The following is a 20,905-nucleotide window of genomic DNA, read 5'->3' as shown; positions in this document are numbered from 1 at the left end:
GAGTACTGAAGACAGCAAAAGATAAGTATTTTTTAAGAAGTAAACAAGTAATTGCGATGTGATTGGACTGCATAATTTGTTGGGTTAGTGTCATTCCATGAAAATTGATGGTTTTCTTGTATCTGTAACACTTCCTGCTCCGTTGTTTAGTGACACATCAGCACAGTTCACAAATTCAAAGCTTTGCTGTATCTAATGTCATATTCAGACCTATCTGTTTTTCATTTTCATGTTAATACTTCAATGTAAACTGTACAAATGTTACATCTGTAACCACAGAATGTCCAGTTAATGTTATAAGATTTTACTGCTAGCTTTCAATGGAAATAATCCAGTCAGATCAAAAATAATAACACATGTGAAAATTTTACAAGTATCTCACTTCAATTAGCTAGGATGTGAGAGGAATTTTAACTGCGATAAAGACACTAATAGATAGGTTTATAAATGTCACGCTACCACATGACCAATTGGAAAAATTTTCAGAAGGAAAACAAAAATGGAAGACAAATGAAATTCTATAAAGTTGTTGTTGTACCTACTCTTGTATATGGTTCCAAATCATGGACAATATAAAAAAGGAAAACTCACATACAGGCAGCAGAGATGAAGTTCACAAGATACGTAAAGGGCTGTAATGAAATGCCTAAGATAAGGAATAAAACAGTTAGATTGGATTTAAAAATATATCCAGTTAATGACAAGACTGAAATTGTAGTGTGTGTGTGTGTGTGTGTGTGTGTGTGTGTGTGTGTGTGTGTGTGTGTGAATTCCTAAGGGACCAAACTGCTGAGGTCATCGGTCCCCAAAGATTGAAGAGAACAGCGTGCATTGGAAGGATAATCTTGATAGATTGGCGGAAAAGAGATAACTTATAAATTAATGAATTATTGGCCACTATGAAGACCTCGTAAGAGGTTAATGGATGATGAGACCAGAACAAATGACTATAACACCTAATCCTTGGAAGGAGAAGGAGATGATGATTGCTCACAGATAAATTACTGTGTACTGCTTTTATTGTGTGTTTACATAAGAATGTTTTAGCTGACATTTTTTCATTTTCCATACGTGCAGCAATTTGGGGAAGTGAGTCTGACAGAAAGAATTGTGAAGTTTGTCTCTTTAGCCATATATATATATATATATATATATATATATATTTTCATTTCATCTGATCTTCACTGACATGCAAGTTGCTGATGTGGCGTCAAATAGAAAGACTTGCACCAGGCTGCCAAAAAGCCCCAGATGGAGTTTCCTAGCCAATAGTGCCATACAGTTATTTCATTTCGTCAATCTACTCTATACTTGCCTCCTCCATTTTTTTTTCCTCACTCTTGTAAGTAGGTCCCTCTTATCTTGGGGTGTGAGTGATCTGCCCCTCACTTCAGTCCTGTCCCAAGCTATCCTCTTTCCTCCCTGAGAAATGAACAACTAGCTTTGAAAGCTAGGACAGTGTAATGTATTTTTAAGTGTGTCTGTTAGCAGTACAGGAATTTTGCCTCTGACAGGTACCTACTGGGCAGCTGTTCAGTGACCTTTTAATTTTAGAGCAAAAAGTGAAAAATTTGACATAGGCCTATCTAAACCCATCAAAATCCACTAAAGATCAAACTGGATATAACAAGATTATTTACATATTAAACAGACAAGTCAATCAGGACCTTGGACCACCAGGCTAATAATTGGTGTACAGAAAACATTTCAACTAGCTAACACTACAATTTCCCAGGTTTGAAATCCAAAAAGTTCACTATAATAGGTAAAGCAGGCAGTGAATAGGGAACAAAGTTTGCTGTGTCCTTTTGAAGGGAATCACCCTTAAACACACCATATCTAGTTAACAATAGAATATTTAAATTTGGATGTCTGTATACAGACTTGGACCCCACCCCTGTTGTATTGGGTCCAGTTTCTTAATTGATGACTCAGAGATACAGATAGGACAAGCTAAACTTAAAAGCACGTATGAGATGAGGAGGAGGAGGAGCAGCAGCGAATTGTAAAGAAGCAGCCATTGAAACGTAACAGGAAATAATGATGCATTTAATAAAGGAACAAGATGAAAAGGGGTGTTAACTGCTTATCACATGTAAAGTGAAGCATGTAGATAATTTTATGGTGTTCAGGCTGCCAATATACTAGTATGAAAATACTAGTATATTGGAAATAAGCTTAACATAAGAGCTCTATCCAACATCTATCTATTGTATTTTACTGCATATAAAAATGTTAGTTTGTTTTGTCAATGAAAATAATCAATTTTTGAAAATATAATAAAATTGGATACATAAAAAAATCTACTCATCAAGCAGCAATGGGAAAAACATATATAAAAGTTAAGTAAATGTGCAAGCTTTTGGAGCCAGTGGCTCCTTCTTGTGGTAGAATGGTTTACGGGGAAGCATGAGAGATGAAGGAAAATGACTGCCAAGGTTTAGGAAATGGGTAGCATTGGGAAAAACTCCAAATCATGGGAGCCTTACCAGACAGGATGAGAAAAAAGTCTTTTATTCTCATCCTGTCCTCTAAGTCTCCCCTGACCCGGGGTTCTGGGTGACTTTTCTGAAGTCTCCCCATTTCATAAACCTTGTCAGTCCTTTTCCTTCATCCCTCTTCCTTCCCCTTCAACCCTTCTGCCAGAAGGTAGCACTGGGTCAAAAGCTTGCACATGTACGTAACCTTTACAATGTTTTCTCCTCTCACCACTTTGTGAGTAGATTTTTTATCTATCCCATTAGCTTATTTTCTGTTATACAACTAGAAATAATAAGAATTAACTATGCAATAGCTATTGATATGAACAACCAGTAAAGCAGAACATATTACACAGACCTTTTAAAAAAATGTAACATTCATACTCTGACTGCAAGATGACCATAAATTCACCAACACACCTATCTCAATGTGTGCAGAACTTGGGATCAAATGACAGTCTCAGATACTTGACACAGTTCTTAACACTCTTACAACAATTTTCAGTGTGAGCACACATCAAGACATTAGACACTGTGGGGTGTAATGAAACCCAGAACTTATACAGCTCATGTTTTCATCGCAAGAAGATGTCGGCATCAAACCAATGGATACTGACTGTGGTGAGGTATTGCAGATGTCCAGCTGACATTTAAGGAACTGTGTGGATAGAATAAAATCACCAATAAACTGGGAGGGATTGTATTCAGAATTGTTTCAAACTAGGAGGAGGTAAGACTTTCAATGAGCAGTGACAGCTTCAAATAATGGTGGAACGACATATTCCTTTTGATGAATGTCACAAAAATCTAGGGTCACTAGTTTTCTTGGAGATAAAGAAAATGGGAAACTGAACAATTAAAACAGGCCATTTGCATGAGAGAAGGGGGATAATCTGTTGCTCATTGCTGATTTAAGGAATTTTCTGTTGTCAACTGTGGCTCTGCAGTCATTTTCGCCCACTGACTGATTCCCAACAGCATCTCAAGACCATAGGCTGCAGGTGGCCTGTCCAATACTTTCACAATATCAGGAACATGGCCAAAGTAATTTTTTGGACCCTAGAGTAGACAGTAGAATAGACGGTACGGCACACCTGATTTTCACCTGTCAGCACTTCACTCAGCTCCTGGACTAATGACTGTTACGTAGTAGTACTAATGCAACCCCTTTTAGGGAGCCCACACATAGAATAATTAATATACTAGAAAAATGTTCAGTTTTCCAGATTCACTGGAAATATAAATTTCTAATGCCTTCATTTGTTTCAACATTTAATATTTCCCATCAGCTGTTTTTTCTCCATGTAACTTGTTCCCAACTCTAAAATTTGATTACTGTTGATATGCATTTTTTCACTGCTTAGTGACAGTCCATCAAAAGTAGCCTCTGAAGTAACTCAATAGCTCCTTTACATTGATCCAGTGTAGTATAAAAGAAGAAGACACTAAAAGAATGTAACACAGCAGAAGTGATAACAATAAACAACTGATACATACATTAATCCTTCTTCCATAGATCATGAAAATGACATTTCATAATGATGTGGAATGTGTAACTTTAATGTAAGTTTTCTTTACACAAAATAATTAATTACCTTTTTTTTACAGTTACTACTTCATATCTAAAAATTGTTCTATTGAGTAGAAGGAGTTGTCATTCAGAAATTCTTTTGCTTTTAAATGTTTGGCTATCTGTCAGACTTATAATGCTATTTGGAAAATGTCCATTTTTGTGGCAGCATAATTCACGCCTTTCTGTGAAAAAAGTGAGATTTAATCCGGAATAGTGAACATAATCCTTTCTTCTAGTGTTGTATGTATGAACCTCAGTGTTATTTTTGAATTGGGATGGGTTATTAATTACAAATTTCATAAGTGAATATATGTATTGCAGAGTTACTGTGAATATCCTGAGTTCCTCAAATACATGTCTGCATGGTGATATTAGGTGGGCTCCAGCTATTATTCTGATTACATGCTTTTGTATAATGAATACTTTCTCTCATAGTGATGAATTTTTATCACCAAAATTTGCAATAGCCCTAGTAGCATAAGTAGCTGAAAGTGTTTCTGTAGATCATCGATGTGTTTCTTCCAATTCAATTTCTCATCAATGCACAGACCCAGAAATTTTGAACATTCTGCCTTAGCAACACACATCTGTTCATAGTCTATACTTATCAATGGTGTTATGCCATTTACTGTGCAGCATTGTATAAACTGTGTTTTCCCAAAATCTTGTGAGAGTCCATTTGCAGAGAACCACTTAAAAAATTTTCTGAAAGACATTCTTTACAATTTCCTTAGCTGATTCTTGCTTACTGTGTGTGATTACTATACTTGTATCACCAGCAAAAAGAATTAGCTTTGCATCTTCATGAATATATAGTGGCAAGTCATTAATACATATACAAAATAATAAGAGACCCAAGACTGAACCCTGTGGGACACTATTCTTGATACCTCCCTGTTGGAGGACTCTGCTGATTTTTGCACACTATCTGTACTGTTAATTTCAACCTTCTGCATTCCTCCAGTTAAATCTGAATTAAACCCCTTGTGAACTGTCCCACTTATATCACAATACTTAAGCTTATCTAGAAGAATTTCATGAGTCACACAGTCAAAAGCCTTTGAGAGATCACAAAATATCCCAATGGGTGATGTTCAGTTATTTAATGCATTTAATACTTGATCAGTCAAAGCATATACAGCATTTTCTGTTGAAAAGCCTTTCTGAAAACCAAGCTGGCATTTTATTAGTACTTCATTTTTACAAATATGTGATGCTACTCTTGAATACTTTACTTTTTCAAGAATTTTGGATAAAGCTGTCAGAAGTGAAATTGGGTGGTACTTGTTAGCATCAGATCTATCCCCCTTTTTATGCAATGGTTTAACAATAGCGTATTTCAGTCGATCTGGAAAAATGCGCTGTTTCAGTGAGGTATTACATATGTGGCTGAGAATCATACTTATTTGTGGCGAACAAGCCTTTATTACTCTGTTGAAAAAGCCATCAATTCCATGTGAGCTTTTACTTTTGAGTGAATTTATAATTTTCCTCATTTCAGTAGGAGATGTGGGTTGAATTTCAATTTTATCAAATTGCATACGTATTGCCTCTTCCATATACTGCCTTGCATTTTCTAATGAATAGCTGGATCCTATTTTCTCTACAACACTTAAAAAATGATTAATAAAAATACTTTCTACTTCTTGTTAACAAACTTTTCATTGAGTTTAATAGAAATACATTCTTCCTGTGCTCTCTGTTGCCCTGTTTCCCTTTTAACAATACTCCAAATTGTTTTAATTTTAGTATCAGATGTGCTAACCTCATACATCAATACACATACTTCTCTAGAAGTCTAGAGACTTTTTAATAACTTTTCTTAATACAGTGCAGTAGTCTTTATAAAGTTTCACTGTTTTGGGATCATTACTCCTCCTAGCTATAAGATACATTTTCCTTTTCTGTTTACAAGATATTTTCTTATATTTATGTTGTTTTCAGTCCAAAGACAGGTTTGATGCAGCTCTCCATGCTACCCTACTCCATGCATGTCTCTTCATTTCTTAATAATTACTGCAACCTACATCCTTCTGAACCTGCTTATTGTGTTCTTCTCTTGGTCTCGCTCTACAAATTAACCTCTCCACACAACTTCCTTCCAGAACCAAGTTGGTGAGCCCTTGATGTTACAGAATGTGTCGTATCAATCAATCCCTTCTTTTAGTCAAGTAGCGTCACAAATATCTTTCCCCCTCAGCTACATCTACATCACACACCATCTAATGGTACGTTACAGAGGGTACTACTGATGGCACTATTCCACTCATGAATGGCGTGAGGGAAGAATGTCAGTAAGCCTCCGTATTACCTCTACTTTATCAGATTATCTTGTCATCATCATTTAGTGAATATGTTGCCCAACTCTCATTTGAAATTTCAATAGTAAACCTCTCTATGATGCACATCGTTAGCATAACACATCTTGATTTTATAGTTTATAGACAAGATTCCCATTCTCCTAAAATGTCTGTGTGGCAGGGAGGGACAGGTGGCACTCAGTGACAAGATTATCATCTTCCAAAAATGTCTTAATTCTGGAGCACAACACATGTTCGATAATTCTACAACAGATTAACATCAACAATATAGGCCTACAAATATGTGCATCTGTCCTATAACCGTTGTTGACACCAAGACTGACCTGCACTAGGTACCCTTCATTGCTCCACCAATCCATGATAAACTGCTGCTAGAAGGGGAGCATGTCCTTTTGCATAATCTATGTAGAATCTTATACGTATCTCATCTGGTCCTGATGTCTTTCCATAACTAAGTGATTGTAGTTGCTTTTCCTAATCAGTGCTTCCTCGTTAGTTACATAATCCACCCATATAATCTTCAGCATTCTTCTATAGCACCCAAGGCGGCACTCCAGACAAATACCTTCAGAAAATACTTTCTAACACTTAAACCCACATTCGATTTTACCAGTTTCTTTTCTTCAGAAATACTTCACTTGCCATTGTCAGTCTACATTTTATATCCTCTTTACTTTGGTCATCATCAGTTATTTTACTGCCCAAACAGCAAAACACAGCTACTACTTTCTGTGTACCATTTTCTAATCTAATTCCCACAGTAAAGTGTGATGTTATTCAACTACATTCCGTTACTCATGTTTTGCTTTGTTGGTGTTCCTCTTAAATCGTCCTTTCAAGACACTGTCCATTCCATTAAATTGCTCTTCCAAGTCATTTACTATCTCTGACAGAATCACAATGTCATCAGCAGATCTCAACTTTTTATTTCTTCTCATTGAATTTTAATTCCTTCTCCTAGTTTCCCTTACTACTTGCTTGATATACTGGTTGAATAACAATGGGGATAGCTAAAAAGCCTTAAATAACATGAAGAATTACTGAAGACTTGAGTCATACGGAATGCATATGAGCAGAAAAGTGAAAGTGTTTTCCTTTTGTGTCTTCAACAAATATTGAACATCCACTTCTATTAAACACTGGAATAATACTTAAGGGCACGGTTCTTGTACTTCCATTTCTTAGCAATGCACTGTGTGGAAGAGAAATGTAGCTGAGGAAAATAAAGTGTTAGGAGTTAGGGAGGAGTGTGGGGAGCATTTACAACATGTTGCTGGATGCTGTCTATTGGCATGTACTTATCAGCAGATGCAGCTTCTAGTAACCTTATATGTTTTATTTGTGTGTTTCATCAGCTGTGCTGGGTGGTACACCTTTTGAATACTGAAACTGAGATGTACTGACAAATAAGGGAATTATAGATGCAAGCAAATGCATTAAGAAGAAATAACTATATAAAGAACTGTTACACAAAGTAGGGAAAGAATAGTGGAACCTTTGCTACAGCATTCTGAATTAGTTAATTTGGGAATAGAGTGAAGAACAGTCAGAGGAAAAAAAATGTGGTGCCAGTAATAAGTGGAGTATACAGTACTGAGTTTCAGGACATCAAGTGCAGGTATGTGAGTCAATGAGAGAATGGCGGAGAATGTGAGATTGAGAGGGGGGGCATGAGGGGGGGGGGCTGAGAACCGTTAATACTTGAGAATGAGCACAATGTATTCAGGAATTTCATATGCCAAAAATGTCATTCCACAAAAGTTACTTATATAAATAGAAAAAAAAGTAGTACAGAGACAGCAAAGCAAGCAAAATTCTCAAATGAAACAAGGCAGCTATTGAAGAGAAACAAAGTTTCAAGCAACAATAGCAATAATATGATCGAAAATACTAAATTAAACAAAAATATTAAAAAATATCTGACAGGATGTCAGAAGACATAATTAAATTTATTATAAGAGATAGTATTTTAAAAATTGAGTAAAATGAAGACGGAACTGGAACTGAGTAGACAGCGCATATTATCAGTTATGACAGTAGATAAAACATTAACTAACACCAGAGATAAAATACACAAGTATTCCAATACTTTTTCAATGTCTGTAGTTCAAGAAGAAAATTAATGATGCAGAAAAATAATAACAAAAATGACATTCTGGAAGCAATACCATATGATGTGTATAAAGGAATTTGAAGTATGAGGAAAAGAAAGACACCTGGAGATCATAGTCTCTCAAGAGAAATGGTTATAAATGAAGTCAACATAATACACGGAGCACTTGCAAAATTGTTTACACAATGCTGTGATTATTCTACTTAACAATCAAGGGACAGACAAGACATATAAAATTGTATTTTTTAAAAATTAAGAACATTCTTGTAAGAAAAATGATTGTATTTTAATCAGGCAAAGGAACAAGGAGGTTTTAGAAGAAGACACAATGGACAACATGTAAGTTAAGGAACCCACCCATGTAACCGTGTACATTAAAGCGCCCACTTCTGAGACTTGGAGAGGCATGCTGGCCATGGTTTGAATCCACCAGGTGGATTAACAGTGAGGGCCAGTCAGTCTGCCAGCCCGGATGTGGTTTTTAGACAGTTGCCCACATCCCACAAGTTGAATACCAGACTGGTCCACATGTCCCACCTCACATGCATGGTATGTAAACATTTAAAAAACTTTCTCACACTTGAACGTAGAATTTACTCTATATGCAGACAGATGAGGCACCTTGATTCCAGGAGACTGACGGTCTTAAGAAGTGTGGTCTCCTTAAACACATTGTCCACACCAGCAGTAAGTTATGAACAAAACTATAGAACTTGTGTTGATGGAACATATCCAAATTACATTCATTTTGCAGATATACAACATTTACCTGTAGTGGAGATTTTATAAATTAAATTACCAATCTTATTATTTATAAACATTAATGATATTCAATCTATATCATATGTCTTCTGTTTTACGTACATTATTTCAGAAGCACATACACTGAATTGAATACTGAGAAAACCTAATATAGCAAGTATGGATTGTAAATTTTGTCACTGTTGTCATACGTACATTATAGCTAACTGTAGTGTCAATAGCAATCATGTGAATGGAAAATTGCATTAACATAGACATAAATATTTATGGTCACACTGTGTATTGTTTCCAACAGTCTGTTATGACAAAATTGTGTTAATATTGGTAAATACATGTATTTCCTATTGACTTGCCCTATACCTGAATGTCACAAAACCAAAACAAAATAAATGAATGAAGGGCAACAATGAATGTAAGTGCACAGCACAAATCTGGAGGCAGGCCTAAAAAACAATAAAATAATATTACCAAAATTATGACAATACTATGAAAAGGATAGATTGTTACCCACCACATACAGCAGATACTGAGTCACAGATAAGTAAAACAAAAAGACTTCTAAATACAGAAGCTTTTGGGCAGAAGGCCTTCTTCTGAAGTAGACAAAATACACATACATACTCACACAAATGCAGCTCACACACACATAACCACTGTCTCTGGCAGCCAAGGCCATAATTTTGTAATTATTCCATCTCGTATTTTCCATGGTTGATTACTAAGATAATGCATGACCAACATATTAAGAAAAAAATACTATGCATTGATAATAAGCCATATATTCCATTAATAAATTTGTGTATTTAGGACGGATGAAGACAACAGCTTGACAGTTTCTCCATACCTAAAAAGGGAAACTTATAATGTGTATGCATAGTGTATTTTCACCTATATGTTGATTTTTTGTGCCAAAACCATTCAGGAAGTAAGTGTTGCTTAGAAAGTAATGGAGAGATGTGTAATGGAAATTAGCAGGTGACATGAGAAAACTAACAAAATATCAGGGAATAGAGTGAAACAGTAGTTGTAATTACCAGAGATAAAATCCAGTAAACTAATGGGACTTCCATATGACTATGGGCTTTTAGGCTGGGAATGCAGTTCTTATTATGGCCTTCATGCATAAAAATTGAAAATATTGTTTATCACAGGGAAAATAGGGATTCTGATCATGGGCCTAAATGGTAACTATGAAATGAGCAACGTATTAGACAAAAATACATACATCAAAAAAAGTTTGCATCACCTCGGTTCTGAGAGTTCCAGAATTTGTACAGAAAATTGGAATAGAGAGCCGGCCGGAGTGGCCAAGCAGTTCTAGGCGCTACAGTCTGGAACCACGCGACTGCTACGGTCGCAGGTTCAAATCCTGCCTCGGGCGTGGATGTGTGTGATGTCCTTAGGTTAGTTAGGTTTAAGTAGTTCTAAGTTCTAGGAGACTGATAACCTCAGCAGTTAAGTCCCATAGTGCTCAGAGCCATTTGAACCATTTTGGAATAGAGATCAATATAAACATCATTTCTGCCCTTTTTATTGCTCATGAAAGCCACACAGATTGTATGTTGTACCACCATACACTGAGACCTTCAGAGGTGGTGGTCTGGATTGCTGTACACACCAGTACCTCTTATACCCAGAATTACATCCTCTTGCATTGATGCATGACTGTATTCATCGTGGCATACTATTCACAAGTTCAGCAAGACACTGTTGGCCCACATAATCCCACTCCTCAATGGCGGTTCGGCGTGGATCCCTCAGAGTCGTTGGTGGGTCACGTTGTCCAGAAACAGCCTTTTCAATCATTTTCCAGGCATGTTCGATAGGAGAACATGCTGGCCAGTCTAGTCCAGCAATGTTGTCATCCTGAAGGAAGTCATTCACAAGATGTGCACTATGGGGACGCGAATTCTCGTCCATGAAGACGAATGCCACGCCAATATCCTGCTGATATGGTTGCACTGTCAGTCAGAGGATGGCACACATGTATGTACAGCCATTACGGCGCCTTCCATGACCACCAGCAGTGTACATTGGTCTCACATAATGCCACCTCAAAACAGCAGGGAACCTCCACCTTGCTGCACTCGCTGGACAGTGTGTCTAAGGCGTTCAGCCTGCTGGCCTGCCTCCAAACACATCTCTGACGACTGTCTGGTTGAAGGCATATGTGACAATCATCGGTGAAGAGAACGTGATGCCTATCCTGAGCAGTCCATTTGGCATGTTGTTGGGCCTATCTGTACCGCGCTGCATGGTGTCATGGTTGCAAAGATGGACCTCGCCATGGACGTCTGGAGTGAAGCTGCTCATCATGCAGTCTATTGCGCACAGTTTGAGTCGTAAACGACGTTCTGTGGCTGCACGAAAAGCGTTATTCAACATGGTGACGTTACTGTCAGGGTTCCTCCGAGCCATAATCCGTAGGTAGCGGTCATCCACTACAGTAGTAGCCCCTGGGCGGCCTGAGCGAGGCATGTCATCGACAGTTCCTGTCTCTCTGTATCTTTTCCATGTCCGAACATCATCGCTTTGGTTCACTCCAAGATGACTGTACTCTTCCCTTATTGAGAGCCCTTCCTGGCACAAAGTAACAACGCGGACGTGATCGAATCGCGGTACTGACCATCTAGGCATGAGCCGTGTACCTCCTTCCTGGTGGAATGACTGGAACTCATCGGCTGTTGGACCCCTCCATCTAATTGGCGGCGCTCATGCATGGTTGTTTACATCTATGGGTCGGTTTAGTGACATTTATGAACAGTCAAAGAGATATGTCTGTGATACAATATCCACAGCCAACGTCTATCTTCAGAAGTTCGGGAACTGGGGTGATGCAAATCTTTTTTTGATGTGTGTACTATCATGTCAACCTCGTTGCCTTCACCAACTATTAACAAACTATTAACTTCCAATCCTACCTATGCCTCGGGTTACACTATACTTCACTCTGACAGCTCAAAGCCATCAACTTTTTTTAAAAAAAAAAAAACGTGAAAAGAAAAAATGAGCCCAACATCAAAAACTATCATTGCCCTCAAAGAATCGCCATTTCCTCCGAATCTTCATAGGTCTAGCGAATAACAGGATTCAAGCCACCAGGCACAAGAAAAACCACGTCTTGTAAACGAAACGTACAACCGACTTCTGAAACACACACAAAAAATACATATATATCTCGCGCCATCACGTAACAATAAGAGCACATTTCAAGGCATATACCAATGGATCACGTTAGTTGCTAGATCCTGTCTTCGTGACAGACGCTACTTACGAACGGGGCCCTGCCGAGGGGGTGGTGAAATTGGTCCGGCCAAGGTCACAGTCAAAGCTGGATGGAAAAAGGTAGTAGCTACCGAAGAGAAAAGCAGAAAGGGGAACAGTTTACGAATCAAACGGGAGAAGCAGCGAGTTCTACATCTCGGGTTCTTATCTCCTGCCTGTCAAACGAAACATTTCCCTTGGCCCGCTACGCACGCTGTTGTCAGTTATTTCTACAGTGGTATTTCGTGCAAGTGCAACTCCCCCTTGTGGAACAATTGAGTTTTTGCTGTTATTTCGCTACGATATTTTCGGATTTGAAATTTCGGCGAGTGGGTGCTGAAGCTATTTGACCGCAAGCTTCAGATTGGTTCAAATGGCTCTGAGCACTATGGGACTTAACTTCTGAGGTCATCAGTCCCCTAGAACTTAGAACTACTTAAACCTAACTAACCTAAGAACATCACACACATCCATGCCCGAAGCAGGATTCGAACTTGCGACCGTAGCGGTCGCGCGGTTCCAGACTGTAGCACCTAGAACCGCTCGGCCACTTGGGCCGGCAGCTTCAGATTTTTGCCGGAGGTAGTTCATTGCCAAGCTTAACTGCGTAACAATATTGTGCGCTGTAGCAAAAAAGTAGTCATTTTGAAAAATAGTTTGATTCATGTGCATTGATCTATGATCGAGAAAAAAGAGCGAAGAGGCTGTACCTGGCCCTTATAGCGACTCGCCATCAACTGTCGTGTCACTTCTGGGACGCATTAACGCATCACATGTTAGGTTTGACGCTCAATATTATGCATGATATTTTCGGATGTGCAATAATATTGAACATGTGGGGGTTAGACTGAAAGGCTGCGCAATACTATCGACCGCACCAAATAATTTTGAAATATATTTCGCTACCTGGAAATACTGTGACGTTTGTAGGCAGTATTGACCAATTATATCGACAATATCCTTGGCAATCGTTCGCGTGCTTTAGTCTCTGGGCATATTTATACACGCTATTCGTTGTTGCTGTTGCGTCTTAACACAAACATGATTTCGAAACAAGACGAAAGTAGGTTGTTACAGGAGTGCATTGAAATGTTTACCAGTAAATCATTGTTGGCATTGGAGGATGAGTATATTAAGAACGAATCGTATGATTTGTTGCTTACAAAATACTGAGAAATGGGAACGGTATCCTACAGTCAGGAAGGTAGATAATTTTAAAAAAGTAGTGCAAAGCTAGGAATAAAAAGTATATGTAGGTGTTCGTGTGTGCGTGCTTGTGTACGCTATTTGCCCTAATAAAATCCCTTAATGTACGTATAATTGCGTGGCAAATTATCATTGCCGGTTTAACCCATTACTTGTCAAAACTTAATTACTTTATTTTTTTCAACCTCTCTTTTACTCTGAGTGAAAATGAAAGTAAAAGCTGTTATGAAAAATTTCAGTGTATCGTTACAAAAACTATAGACTGTCCCATTTTTGCGGATTGTCAATGAAGAAAACTATCAGGAACATCGTGAAGAAAATAAAAACACTGTTTTCAATACTATCGTGTGTCTGTTCTGTGAGAAATGAAATAAAACATATGTACTGTACACCAATATTGGACCTGTTGTATTGTATTATTCACATCTCCGTTTTTTTACTCGGCACAATAAAGTGATTTCCTAGTTCTAGTCGTACATCTGTGCTTGCACTTCCTCCCATCACTTTGCTTCCTTATGGTTTTCTATGTTTCTGTGTTGATTGTGTTTTCTTTCAAAGGTACATCATCACTATTCGCCTTCGGGCATCCAAAAGTGGGCGCTTCTCATTTGGATTGGCAAATTGGTATGCGTCCCATGTGTTGACCATGCAGATGTCTGGGTGAATAATGGCGCCCATCACTTTTTTGATCTTGTCCTCGTCCTCTGAAGTTATATCTGCTGGTCCAGTAGTTGAACGCCACCCATATGGGTCTTGTATTCTTCTGTGAGATGTGGCATTGTAATATGTAATTTGTAGCCCTCCATTTCACTGCAAGAACATACTCTTTACGATAGCGCAGCGCCTGTGTTATTCCAAATTACGATATACAAAGTTCCTTCGGACATGCATGCATGCGAAGGTACTGGCACATCGGCGACTACTGCCGTTATCAGCTGTATAATGGAATGGCGACAATGAAAATTTGTGTATGAGATTTGTACGCTGTAATACGGCACTTCAAACAGTATTGATAAGGTAACATTTCATTATCTCATTATTGGGACGCATAAAATAAATTAACATTGCACTTACTTCACGAAATTTGAAATATACTGAATGTTACATGGGCATCCATTTGTTCATACCACGCACGCACACACAGCCAGACAACTACATCATCAGAATTCATTGTCGTACACGGAAACTACGAGCAGGCATACAGTGCAGCCATGTGCGAACACACAAAATAGGCAAAACAATTCCTTTCCTAAAATAAATTAATTACACAATTTTTTTCTTTTCAATTTGCAGGCATTAAAGCAGTCAGTTCAACCTTTAGATACAACAATCAAGGCTTAAACTTCCCTTGCTTATGTAGAAAGAATTAAAATATTTGCGTCCCAAATGGGACAGTGGTAAATGATGCCACATGCCGCCGCATGAAGCGCCGAGACGAGAGGGACGCCAGAACGCAATAACTGTTAAGATTACTGTACAGGGAGTGTGGCCGCTTCGGGGCCAAGTTTAGAGGGGCACTCCAGTGCAAAATTTGTAAACAGTGCGCAGCATAATTACAACCAAAAACGGCCACAGGAAAAATTGTATACGAGAAGGTGGGAGGGGGGAAGCCGACATCAGCCTTCTGACTGCTTTGATGCGATCCGCCACGAATTCCTCTCCTGTGCCAACCTCTTCATCTCATAGTAGCACTTGCAACCTACGTCCTCAGTTATCTGCTGGATGTATTCCAATCTTTGTCTTCCTCTACAGTTTTTGCCCTCTACAGCTCTCTATAGTACCAGGGAAGTCATTCCCTGATATCTCAACGGATGTCCTATCATCCTGTCCTTTCTGCTTTGTCAGTGTTTTCCACATATTCCTTTTCCCTCCGATTCTGCGCAGAACCTCCTCATTCCTTACCTTATCAGTCGACCTAATTTTCAACATTCGTCTGCAGCATCAAATCTCAAATGCTTCGATTCGCTTCTATTCTCGTTTTCCCACAGTCCATGTTTCACTACCATACAATGCTGTGCTCCAAACGTACAATCTCTGGAATGTCTTCCTCAACTTACAACCTATGTTTGATACCAGCAGACTTCTCCTGGCCAGAAATGCCCTTTTTGCCAGTGCTACTCTGCTTTTGATGTCCTCCTTGCTCTGTCCGTCATTGATTGTTTTGCTGCCTAGGTAGCAGAATTCCGTAACTTCGTTACCATCAACGCCGATCAAGTTTCTCGCAGTTCTCTTTTCCGCGACTTCTCATTCGTTTCGCCTTCCTTCGATTTACTCTCAATCCATATTCTGTACTCATTAGACTCTTCATTCCCTTCAGCAGATCCTTTAGTTCTTCTTCGCCGGCCGTTGTGACCGAGCGGTTCTAGGCGCTTCAGTCTGGAACCGCGCGACCGCTACGGTTGCAGGTTCGAATGCTGCCTCGGGCATGGATGTGTGTGATGTCCTTAGGTTAGTTAGGTTTAAGTAGTTCTAAGTTATAGGGGACTGATGACGTCAGATGTTCAAGTCCCATAGTGCTCAGAGCCATTTCAATCATTTTTAATTCTTCTTCAATTATCACACGGCAGCAATGTCACCAGCGAATTCCATCATTGATATCCTTTCATCTTGAATTTTAATTCCACTCCTGAAACTTTCTTTTATTTCCATCATTGCTTCTTCGATGTGCAGATTGAACAGTAGGGGTGAAAGACGACATCCGTGTCTTGCATCCTTTTTTAATCCGAGCACTTCGTTCCTGATCGTCCACTCTTATTACTCCCTCTTTGCTCATGTTCATACTGTATATTATCCGTCTCTCCCTATATCTTATCCCTATTTTTCTCAGAATTTAGAACATCTTGCACCATTTGACATTGGCGAATGTTTTTTCCAGGTCGAAAAATCCATAAACGTGTCTTGATTTTTCTTTTTTATTCTTGCTTCCATTTTCAACCACAATGTCAGAATTGCCTCTCTGGTGCCTTTACCTTTCCTGAAGCCAAGCTGATCGTCATCTAACACATCCTCAATTTTCTTTCCCATTCTTCTGTATATTATTCTTGTCTACAACCTTGATGCATGAGCTGTTATGCTGTTCGTGCGATAATTCTCGCACTTGTCAGCTCTTGCAATCTTTGGAATTGTCTGGATCATGTTTTTTTCTGAAAGTCAGGTGGAAGGTCGCCAGACGCATACATTTTAATGCACCAAGGGGAAAAGTCGTTTTGTAGCCACTTCCCACAATGATTTTAGAAATTATGTTATGCATCCCGTCTGCTTATTTGATCTTAAGTCCTCTAAAATTCCCTCATGGAGGCCTTCAATGAACTCTTTCCACCAATCCACTCTCTCCTCTGCATTTAACATTGGAATTTTCATTGTATTCTTAATGTTACCAACCTTGCTTTTAATTTCAACGAAGGTTATTTTGATTTTCCTACATGCTGAGTCTGTCCTTCTGACAGCCATTTCTTATTCGATTTCTTCACCCTTTTCATGCAGCCATTTCATCTTAGCTTCCCAGTACTTCCTATTTATTTCATTCTTCAGCAGAATGTATTTCTGTATTCCTGAATTTCCCTGAACGTTTTTGTACTTCCTTCTTTCATTGATGAACTGAAAATTTCTTCTGTTACCCATGGTTTCTTACCAGTTACCTTCTTTGTATCCATGCTTTTCTTTGCAACTTCTGTGATTGCTCTTTTTAGAGATGTCCATTCCTCTTCAACTGTACTGCCTACTGAGCTGTTCCTTATTGCTGTACCTCTAGCCATAGGGATCTTCAAGCATATCTCGTCATGCCTTAGTTCTTCCATGTCCCACTTCTTTGTATATTGATTCTTCCTGACTAATCTCTTAAACTCCTTCATCACTACTACATTGTCATCTGAGTCTACTTCTGTTCCAGGATACACTTTACAATCCAGTATCAAGTTATGGAATCTCTGTCAGACCATGATGTAATATAAATGAAATCTTGCCATATCACCTGACCTTTTCCAAGTATACTTCCTCCTCTTGTGATTCTTGAACACAATATTCTCTGTTACTACCTGAAATTTATTACAGAACTCAATAAGTCTTCCCCCTCTCTCATATCTTGTCCCAAGCCCATATTCTACAGTAACCTTTTCTTCTACTCCTTCCCGTACAACTGCATTCCAGTCCCCCATGACTATTAGATTTTCATCCCCCTTTACATACTGTATTGAACCCTTCAACATCCTCATATACTTTCTGTATCTTTTCATCTTCAGCTTGCAACGTCGGTATGTATACCTGAACTATTGTTATCACTGAACTGGTTGCAGTAACACTGTCTCTGCCCCTACCTTCCTATCCGTAATGAATCCTACGCCCGTTATACCATTTTCTGTGGCTGTTGATATTACCCTATACTCATCTGACAAGAAATCCTTGTCTTCTTTGAATTTCACTTCAATGACCCCAACAAAATCTACATTGAGCATTTGCATTTCCCTTTCCAGATTTTCTAGCTTCCCTACCACGTTCAAGCTTCGGAAATTCCACGCCCCATGTCGTAGAACATCATCCTTTCGTTGATTATTCAATCTTTTTCTCTTGGTGACCTCCCCTTCAGCAGAGCCCTCCCAGAGATCCGAATGGGTGACTATTACGGAATCTTTTGGCAACGGAGAGATCGTCATGACAATCTTTCCAATTGCACTTTATGTGTCTTTAATGCAGTGGTTTCCGTTGCCTTTGCGTCCTCATGGCGTTGATCACTGCTGATTCTTCCAAGCACAATAGAGTTCCTTGAACCTCTGCCCGCTCCTCCGCCGTCTTTGACAGCCCGCTGGCAGAAAGAGGCTGACTTCTTTTGCCGCAAGTCTTGGGCCATCAATGCTGATAATTAATCAAATTTAAGCAATGACGGGTTTCGAACCCGGGACCGAGAACGCTTTAATTACTAATCAGTGACGCTACCCCTAATCCATGGGCGCATCCACGGAGTTGTCAAAATGCCAAAGATACTTGGACATGAAACTACACTTGTAACTTTCAAAACTTGGAAAGAATTTCCAAAAGCCAAGGTATCGTTGAGCAAAAATTCGTCTCTCATTGTTATGTCTTTGTGTCGTTATAGTAATATGGTGCAAGATTCTAAAATTGCCATTTTTTATATAAAAGGGGTCAGTTTCGATGGGCATCATGCAAAAACGAAATAATTTTTTATAGATGACACAAAAAACGAATAATGTCCCACAGAATTGATGGTTATCCACTCAGTATTTGTTATATGTAGATTACTTTGATATTTAAATCCAGCAGTCAAGTTATACAACAACTACTACAGCCATAGTATTGCACCTCTGCAATCAGTCATGAAATGCTACATTTGGCTTAATGAAGAAGCCTACAGAAACACGGGTAATCACTTCTAAAAGTGTATGAGAATTTTGTAATGAATAAAAACTCCGCATCCTACATTCCTGCCGGCCGGTGTGGCCGTGCGGTTCTAGGCGCTTGTCTGGAACCGCGTGACCGCTACGGTCGCAGGTTCGAATCCTGCCTCGGGCATGGATGTGAGTGATGTCCTTAGGTTAGTTAGGTTTAAGTAGTTCTAAGTTCTAGGGGACTGATGACTATAGATGTTAAGTCCCATAGTGCTCAGAGCCATTTGAACCATTTTTGAACCTACATTCCTAGGGCGGGAGGGGAAGTGAAAAGTGGTCCCTCTTACACTCATTTCCCTCCCCCAACCCCCCGCCCCTTTTACGGATGCTTGTGCATGGGGACAACCACTTCCAGTACTGTTTCAAATGTTGGACCGTCAACGTATAAACAGTTTAGATAATCCTTTTTCTCGTTGAATTATGATTCTCTCATCAAGTTTTCGCGAGTGAATCTGTGACACCAATTTTTCATCCACATTCTTCCTTTTCGCGTGTCACAAAACAGAACGATTATCACAGCAGCAGCGACTTGATCGACCAGCATTCCAAAACAGTATTGTACAATACTGTTGCAGATTTTTATTGGGAAGGTTAGGGAGGACTTAAATAATACTGCGCAATACTATTGGTCTGGGAGGCGGACTTGCAGTGGGCAACTCACCTCCAGCCTGAGCAGACGCTCGCCACCGCGCTGCCACACGGCGCCGACCGTCACTTCTCCCGTCACCTGGAAGCCGACGTCCTTGCCCGTTGCTGCCGCGTCGTTCAGCAGGATCGTGCTCTGTAGGCTGTAGCGCTGGCCGTGCCCGGCCGCGAACACGCCGTCGTCGACGCCGCTCCCTCCGGCCCCCGCAGCTGCTGGGGACGAGACGAGGACGAAGCTGTAGCACGTACACACCACGACCCACAGGACACACAACGCTGTCACATTCGGCTGCATCGCGGAACGGAGCTATGACCAAACACTCTGCCCTATAACCAGGAAGTGTCTATACTAAAGTTCAGCAGAGCACAACGCCCACTGCTCACGTTACAGTCTCACTAACGGAGTAATTCACAACTACTGATGTTCCAGCGGAATGCAATCAAGAGTTCCGAGCAGGCAATGATGGGTGCACTACGTGTACAGCTTTTGCTATCCTGAACCAGACTGAGGGCCTCTCTCGGTGTCTTCGCGGCGAAATACGACTTGCATGAAGCGTCGTGCGTCAGCCGAATCGCATTACCATATCTGATAGCACAAGCGCGCGCGCGCTCCCGTGTGTGTGTGTGTGTGTGTGTGTGTGTGTGCGCGCGCGCAATATCCTTTCGCGCCCAGGACAGTTCCAGTCTCTCACTCCCCACGTGCGGTGCCCGCCGGGCTTCTGCCACTACACTGGGGTCTGCCTGGCCAGGGAGCTGCTGTGTGTGACCTTGCTGAGCATTTGTCGTCGAATGGGGCCCGCTTAATGCGATAACCCCCTGTCCAGAGTACGCTGGCGGTGCACTAGCTGCTGCTGTCGCAACTGAACGACTTTTTAATCGCTCGTATCAAGCTACCTCCACCCGTAATGACACGCGAAGACTCATTTCGAATGCGCAAGCGTTTTCACCAGAGAAGTCGTAACTATTATACTGCAGACGCCGCAATCACGGCAATGAATACGTGAAATGCGCACTTCAAATTTCCTGTTAAAAGTTCTATGAATGTCTTCCGTCAAAAGATCTCACCGTGGAAAGTCATGCAAAAGAAAAAAAAAGAATAAATAAATAAACAGGCAACTTAGAATTTTTTAGTTCTATGTATT

The 20,905-nt window shown here is 39.9% G+C and overlaps 1 protein-coding gene across 5 annotated transcripts in view; it reads right to left on the bottom strand.

The window, feature by feature from the left end:
- LOC124595675 (microsomal triacylglycerol transfer protein) overlaps positions 1 to 20,905 on the bottom strand; it is a 202,154-nt gene that overhangs the window by 72,723 nt on the left and 108,526 nt on the right. For 2 of the 5 annotated variants that reach the window (XM_047134532.1, XM_047134530.1), the window contains one exon: positions 19,780 to 19,976. In XM_047134532.1, the coding sequence (XP_046990488.1) occupies positions 19,780 to 19,976 (197 nt within the window). Of the gene's footprint in view, positions 1 to 19,779; positions 20,759 to 20,905 lie in introns of those variants that run through there. The other 3 variants (XM_047134531.1, XM_047134533.1, XM_047134529.1) reach the window with 2 other exon arrangements.

Source organism: Schistocerca americana, chromosome 2 (assembly GCF_021461395.2).
Source record: "Schistocerca americana isolate TAMUIC-IGC-003095 chromosome 2, iqSchAmer2.1, whole genome shotgun sequence".
Taxonomy (NCBI): Eukaryota; Metazoa; Arthropoda; class Insecta; order Orthoptera; family Acrididae; genus Schistocerca; species Schistocerca americana.
The sequence above is the reverse complement of the archived record's forward strand: the minus strand, read 5'-3'. Positions and strand labels throughout refer to the sequence as shown.